This window comes from Ochlerotatus camptorhynchus, unplaced genomic scaffold, assembly GCF_037179485.1.
Source record: "Ochlerotatus camptorhynchus isolate MF236.1 unplaced genomic scaffold, CSIRO-AGI_Acam_v1.1 ptg000795l, whole genome shotgun sequence".
Lineage (NCBI taxonomy): Eukaryota > Metazoa > Arthropoda > Insecta > Diptera > Culicidae > Ochlerotatus > Ochlerotatus camptorhynchus.
The window spans coordinates 140,681-148,375 of NW_027041260.1; the positions used below are offsets into that span (position 1 = coordinate 140,681).

The 7,695-nt window shown below is 39.5% G+C and overlaps 1 protein-coding gene across 1 annotated transcript; it reads left to right on the top strand.

The window, feature by feature from the left end:
- Window positions 1-5,586: 5,586 nt before the first annotated feature.
- LOC135715075 (uncharacterized) lies at window positions 5,587-6,454 on the top strand. The gene is made up of 2 exons (XM_065238485.1): window positions 5,587-6,120; window positions 6,185-6,454. The coding sequence occupies exons 1-2, from the start codon at window positions 5,587-5,589 to the stop codon at window positions 6,452-6,454; spliced, it is 804 nt and encodes a 267-aa protein (XP_065094557.1).
- Window positions 6,455-7,695: the final 1,241 nt, after the last annotated feature.

A 7,695-nucleotide genomic window follows, 5' to 3' on the forward strand; every position in this document is an offset into this window, starting at 1 on the left:
CTGATTCTCAATAGGACTAGTAAGACCCAAACTGAAATTATGGGAACTCTCGAATTGCTTAGCAAGTTTCTGAGCTTTTTCCAAATTTGTGATCAAAATTTTACCACCTTCTTTAAGCGCTGGAATTGGCTTTTGAGGTTTTTTCAAAATTTTTGTGAGTTTCCAAAAGGGTTTGGAACTCGGGTCTAATTAAGAAATATTATTTTCAAAAGTTTTGTTCCTCAGGGCAGAGAATCGCTTTTTAATTTGTTTTTGCAAATCCCGCCAGATAACTTTCATGGCAGGATCGCGTGTTCTTTGAAATTGTCTCCTACGGACATTTTTAAGACGGATCAAGAGCTGAAGATCATCGTCTATTATAATTGAATCGAATTTAACCTCGCATTTTGGTACTGAGGCAGCTCTCGCTTCAACTATAGAAGTAGTCAGAGATTCAAGAGCATAATTAATTTCATCTTTGGTTTGCAAAGGAATGTTTGGATCGAAGTTATATTCCATAAATGTTCGATATTGCTCCCAATCAGCCCTATGGTAATTGAAAGTAAAGCTGTTGGGATTACAAATTATTTCTTGGGATATTTCAAAAGTTACTGGAAGGTGATCAGAACCGAAGTCAGCATGGGTAACCAGTTGGCTACAAAGTTGACATGAATCAGTTAAGACCAAATCAATAGTGGAGGGATTTCTTGCAGAAGAAAAGCATGTTGGGCTGTTTGGATATTGAATAGTGTAATAACCTGCAGAACAATCATCAAACAGAATATTACCATTGGAATTGCTTTGAGCATTATTCCATGAGCGGTGTTTTGCATTAAAATCACCAATAATGAAGAATTTAGACCTATGACGGGTAAGTTTCTGAAGGTCACCCTTGAGAAAATTCTTTTGCTGGCCTACGCATTGGAATGGCAAATAGGCAGCTATAAACGTAAGTTGTCCAAATTTTGTTTCAACAGAAACACCCAAAGATTCAAAAACTTTGGTTTCAAATGAAGAAAGAATTTTACGTCTGATTCGTCTATGAATAATGATGGCAACGCCACCACAGGGTCCATCAAGACGATCATTTCTATAAATCAAGTAATTTGCGTCCTTCTTAACCTTATGGTCAGGTTTAAGGAACGTTTCAATTATAACGGCAATATGCACGTTATGAACTCTCAAAAAGTTAAATAGCTCGTCTTCATTATCTTTAAGAGATCGAGCATTCCAATTTAAAATGTTTAATGCTTTAAAATCCATTACTGAATTTTAAAGTCATGACAATATTATTAGCAAATTTTACTCCAGTTTGAATAGCATCAAACATCGAGTTAGATTTAAGCATATCAGAAAACATGTCAATTAATGAATTCTGTAAAAATTTCATTTTAGGAGCAGTAATGCTTCCTAAGTCAAAATTGTCAAAATTTCCGTTAGAACGTTGGTTAGTATTTTGATTTCCACCCGCTGCAATAGCAGCATATGTAGCTCCATTAACTCGCTGAACATTGTTAGCAGCGAGGGGAGTAGGTACAGATGAAACATTTGAAGCAGGGGTGATATTTGTACCTACGGGTACGAATGTAGAATTTGTTCCTCGCTGACCGTTGTTAACAGCAGAAATTTTTTTACCTGATCGGAAATGTGGAGCGTTTCCTACCTGTCGCTTAGAACGAGATTGTAGGATCGCTTTGCGAGTCTTACATTCCCAAAAATTGGATTTGGGGTTTTCACCACAATTTGAACATTTAAATTTCTTAGGATCTTCCTTCACAGGACAGTCGTCCTTTGCGTGAGAGGAATCACCACAATTCATGCATTTAGCTGGCATGTAGCAATTTTTAGTCCCGTGACCCCATCCCTGGCACTTACGGCACTGAGTGAGGTTTTGGAAATTTCCTCCAGTCTTCCTGAAGTGTTCCCACTTCACTCGGACATGGAGCATAAGGCTAGCTTTTTCTAAGGCCTTAAGGTTGTTTAGTTCACTAGACTTGAAGTGAACTAAATAAAAATCATTAGAAATCCCGTTGCGTGAATCGCCAGAACGGGATTTCATTTTCATTTTGATTACTTAGAGTGGCACAACTCCAAGTAATTTTGCCAGTTCATCTTTGATCTGATCCAGGGATTCACCACTGGGCAGTCCTTTCATGACAACCTTGAACACACGTTCAGTTTTGGTGCCGTAAGTAAAAAAAATTGTGCTGCTTCTCAGTAAGATACTTGAGAAGACATTTAAATCCGTCCAAGGTATCAGCCAATACACGGCATTCACCCCGACGTCCAATTTGTAGTGAAAACTTAAATTTCACGAAGTTCAAGAGTTCCGTGCGAAGAGCATGGAAATCGGAAGTGGTTATCACAACAGGGGGAATCTTTTCCTACTTGGCATTAAGCCGGGAAAGTTTACTAGAATTTTTCCTGGATGATGGATCATTCTCAACATCCGTGTACAAATCAAATTGATTGCTCAAATTAATTTCATCAGAGTTTTCCCTTTTCTTTTGCAGTTATGCGCCATGGCGGCAGTAGATTTTTATCCAAATCGACTTCCAAGCAGATTACTATAATCTGAAGGATCGAAGAGGAATTTTCTTAATCGATATCCAAGAAGGATTACCTCGGGTAGGGTCCAAACAAGGATCGCAGAGGAATAAGAGTTGAACAAGGTGGAAATTTTACAGGTTGAGCACTCAAAAGTGCTGTTTAAATTTGTTGTAGCTTTCGGTAGCAGTAACACTTCAAAGCAAAAGCAAAAAGCAAATAGATGCGGACTGTAGAAGAGAAGGTATAACACACACGAAGGAACTGCTGCCAGCCGTTATGGAAATTTCCGTTGAGTTCGGGTGTAAAGCAAAAATCATGACACTCAATCTCACCACGTTTTGGTGAGATTTGCAGCTGGTGAGCTTTGTTAGCTTGTTGATTTTTGCCTACAAAAATCAAGCGTGATCTTGATCTTTGGTGACATCTGATTTTTTGATATTTTCCCAACACTGAGCCAAGTACTTGTTTAACTAATATGCCTGGCACATAGATTGAAAAAAAAACAGTTTATCTTTCCCAATATGGTTCTGTCTCGCACGGGCTTTTCTAATGTAAATTTTATATTCTTTCATTATACCAAGCCGAAAGAACAATTGGAGCATGTTTTGGATATTATTTTAAAAAAATTCAGTTTTTCATGAGATAATAATTTTCAAGAGATAATCATTTTTCCATCATGACCTCTTCTTGTTTTTTCTTCCTTGATTTTTTTGCGTCGATCTTGTTTTCCGTGCTGAGCACCAATGCTACCGAAGCCAGGAAGGTAGCACCCACACCTGGAACCTACCTATCGACCCATCAACTCATGAACCGGGGACCAACGGGTTTACTTCCCTTCCGAAGGAAGGCGTGATCAGAGATGTTATGCCTCAGAACATCCCGGTGGCGCCGACTGGGATTGAGCCCAGGCCTGCTGGGGTGAGAGGTAATCACGCCTTCCTCTAAACCACCGGCGCCGCTCCCATCATGACTTATAGTGCAAATGATGGTATATATTCTTCCTTAAAACATTTTAAAAATAATAAATTATTAAAGCAAAATTATTTTTTAGCTTTCATTTTTATATGGTGCAATTTTCTTAGAGTGCACATATTTTTTCAAATAGTCCCATCCATTACCTAAGTCATTGTCGAAGGCTCCAAACCGATCGTACAAACCATTTTCGAGTAAAATTTTTCTGAAGATGATCTTAATATTTTCTATATGCCCTTTCCAAATATTAGGCTTGATCCAAAATTGCAATTTTAAGATGGAAAATGGCACTTTTGGACAGAAGGAGCGTTTCTGCACATTTTCATCCGATTACACAAATACTTGAATAAATGGATTAGCGATTTAGTATGGAACCGCTCTAATGCAGAATTTGCAATGTTTTGCAACATGAGCAGATTCTGTCATGTCGTCGCCAGAAGGTTTTTAAATAATTTTGTAATTTTTATGTTAGGTTATTTTTCGAACAAAGTTTGGTTCCCAAAATGCATTGCGTCTACAAAATCATCTTGTGAAGGGTGTTATACAGAAATTTACATTCTGGAAAAACTGGCTTGTATGTTGCAAACCATTGCAAGAACTGCCATTAAATTTAATATATGAAACATATGCAGAGGATGTAATATATTCAACCTAACATTGGAAGTAAGAGAAATTAATTTTGCGTGCAGATTCGTACGCTCGATAATTATGACATTTAGTTACGCTGGAGTTCAGTTTGAACTATCCAAGAGTCAGCACGTAGCGTCGGGCATAATGAAGCTGTTGGCAAGTTTTGAGAATCTATTTGGCGATGATATAAAGCAGCATTGTATACCAGCATATATCTAACCCAATCAAGCATTGTTTGTATGGTGGAGATGTGTTTGAGTTCATTATCAAATAATTCATTTTCATCTTCCCAACGAATAGATGAAACTTCTCCTCAGTAGCCAGCTTAACCCGGAGTTAACTTTCGCTGGTAGAAACATCAACGTTTGCAACCAACCGTGACTGGCATCATTTTGCATTTGCCAGCACCTACCTATAGTTTGTATGCCACTGCTTATTTGCAGCAGATGCACGGTTGAAACATTGAAAACTTGTGCTGCAATTAGGGGAACGGAGAAGACTTAATCTGCAGAGTTGAATCTCTTGAAAAGCTCGGTTTAATTTAATTATTCGGCTCTAAAAAGATGATCTCGGGCTCAACTTTGAAACCGACGTACATTTGTTGAAGTTTTGAATTGTTCGAATTGGATTTTAATGAGATGCAAAACGTTTATCCATCACGCTGAAAACAGTACATTGATTCATTTTCGTTATGGGTGGTAAATTCTCAAAATGCAGACAATGGTTTAGGGTTCAGAACTTATTAAACAAGACCCACAAATAACTCGCATTTTAGCGTATTAGATATGCTGACACACGATACCCTTTGGGAGAATTCAGTCATTGGTACGCGAATGTGTATGTTAAAAAGCTATGATTTATTACTAAAAGTTCAGTTTTGCTGTAGGACTTGTTTCCAACAGGAGATGAAACGATATACAAGCGAAAGGGTTCATTTTTCAACATTTCTACAGTTTAGATGATGAGGGACCGGTTTTTCTCACGAGGATAGTATCGTATGCGAACTGGTGAAAAACAATCCGGAGAATGAGTATAACGGGAAAATTTACTTTTTGGTTTCCAACTTTTCCACACCATAAAATTGTTGAATCTGAGTCCGGAACTCAGAGCAATACTTCAAAGACTTGTTATTACCAACCACTAGAAGCAGACGATGTATCGCGTGCATCACTCACTTCGTATTTTCTGCCCATCACACCACCAAGCATCCACACCGTCACATTGGTCACGCTGCATAATTTTCAATGTCACCGGCAGCGTGTGGTGCATCTTCACACTCGGCAGCGTCAAGCCATGGTACCTCACATAATTACTCTCACCCAGGAAAGCAAAAGCTCTCCGTACCACATGCGACTCTACCTTCAAGGCCCATTTCCCAAATTAGTCGTACAGTGCAAGCTAACGGTATCGGAAGAACCGCTCCAGAATTCAAGCTTTCCTCCAGCTTTGGCCGCGATGGTAGTCAACTCAGTCCACAGTTCGCCACCGACACCGTCGGGTGTAGTTTTCGAATCTCCCGCGAATCCGAGCTCTTCCATTGATCGCCAGTTCTCGTTCTACCGTCCCCGTCCGTTCGTGTTCACCATGTACTCTCCGAGCTACAACCCATATTATGGACCGTCCCATCCTGGGGGGCCCGTGTCAGCACCGGGACCGTATCCGGTGTACTCGGCAGCCGATAGCTCCCAAGGCCACGGTGCCAAGTATGGACCGCCTCCCAGCGGATCCGGCTACGGTGGGGGAAGTGGCCATGGTGGTAGTTCTTATGGACCACCTTCCGGAGGGTACGAATATCATCCTGCACCACATCCACCACATCCACCACATCCACCGCACCCACCGCATACAATTCCGATTCATATCTCCAAACCTAAATCAAAGAAGGGTAAGGGAGCAGCACTGTCCGCGCTGACCCTGTTGGCATTTCTCTACTTTTTGAATATGCTGCAAAGTTGCCTCAAGGAACACATGGACACGATGAACCCAACTGTGAGTGTTCGGATTATTTGATAAACAGGAATGTAATTAATAGATGATTTATTTTTCATTGCAGATAATGGTGATGACTGCCGGTGCAACTCGCCGAAAGGATGTCGATGAGGTGTTGGTGAACGAAAAGGACGAAATGCTAGGAGAGTACGACGCCAACGGGGATGGCTACGAGGCAATTGACGGTAAGTATCATCTGCTGACGACGAGTGCCAATCGGACGCAAAGTTTCGGCAACGGTGGAAAGCAGATCTATAGGATTCGGAAAGCGGGTACATCCGACCAGCGGCATCGCGATGTGGATGGTGAAGTGATCTACTATGATTACTATTGACAGTGGAATGTTGATTAAGTCAATGTGTCTGTCGCTTTTTATACCTTTCATTTATTTTGAAATTTGATATAAATTATGAAGAACATTTAAACATAAATGGTGCGTAGCTAATAATAATCATGTTGAAAAGCAAATTGCATTATTGTAGCAATGAAAAAAGACATCCATGAAGGGTAGTTAATTAGTTGAAGCTCTCTATACCAGAGATGCCAGATGTCTGTGCATTTAAAGACTTTTATTTTTACAGACATTTACAGACTTTAGTTTTTTCACAGCTATTTACAGACTTTTGAAATCAAGGGAAAATTTTAAAATTTATTTGGTTACACTGTTTTACATCATTAATCAAATTACACCACACGAACGAGCTGTCACTGTTATAGACGGTCATATAGCGAATTCGTTTATCATTCAGTTCCAACCTGGATCGTGTATCAAGATTGGGTCTGATTTTGTTCTGAAAAACTACTTACTGAATCGTTTGTTTTTAAAACCTACCTCAGGTTGAGGTTCGTACTGACAAAAAGTTCGGTTTCGCACTGGGTTGGAACTGGTTCCAACCCCGATAATAAACGAATTCGCTAATAGCACTGTGCAACAAGGCTTTCTAGGACTGGAAAAATTCACTTTATTTGACTTTCTCGTGATCCCCTGAGTAAAAGTCTCGAACAAACTTATACCCTAACATGTCCTAATTTTTTGGTACCGCCCTCTTTATGAATTTCGGTATGTTGGCCCGATGCCGTTTGTATACTGCCTAACTAAAAAACGAAAAGCTGCTTTTAGAAATTTACTTGAGGAACATTTTTCTATAACATTTGAAAACGATATCTTATTGTATTACCCCTCGTTTGGGTGATTTTCAAATTGGGTTCCCCCCTAAAAATCTAGAATTCATGGAAATTCACTGTAAAAACCATAGTTTGTGCTGATATGTTGACATCGTTCATCATTAGATCATTTAGATTGGCATGTAGAGTTATTTCCTTAATTGGGTGTGTGAGTTGTTGAATCTGATTGTTGATATTTTGGTTTAACTTAAACTGCTGATTATTCTGATCTATCAGATCATTCATGATAGTGTTGATAGCTTGAAAATCATAGGCATCTGGAGTACCCGCAATCCACTTCCATACGATTCCAACGGCATTCCATCTCCTCGATCAGTTGTGTCCTTGTGGTTTTAGCTGGTGTAGGTTGTTATACAGCTTCTTTGTTTTGTATCTTAGAATATTTGTTAG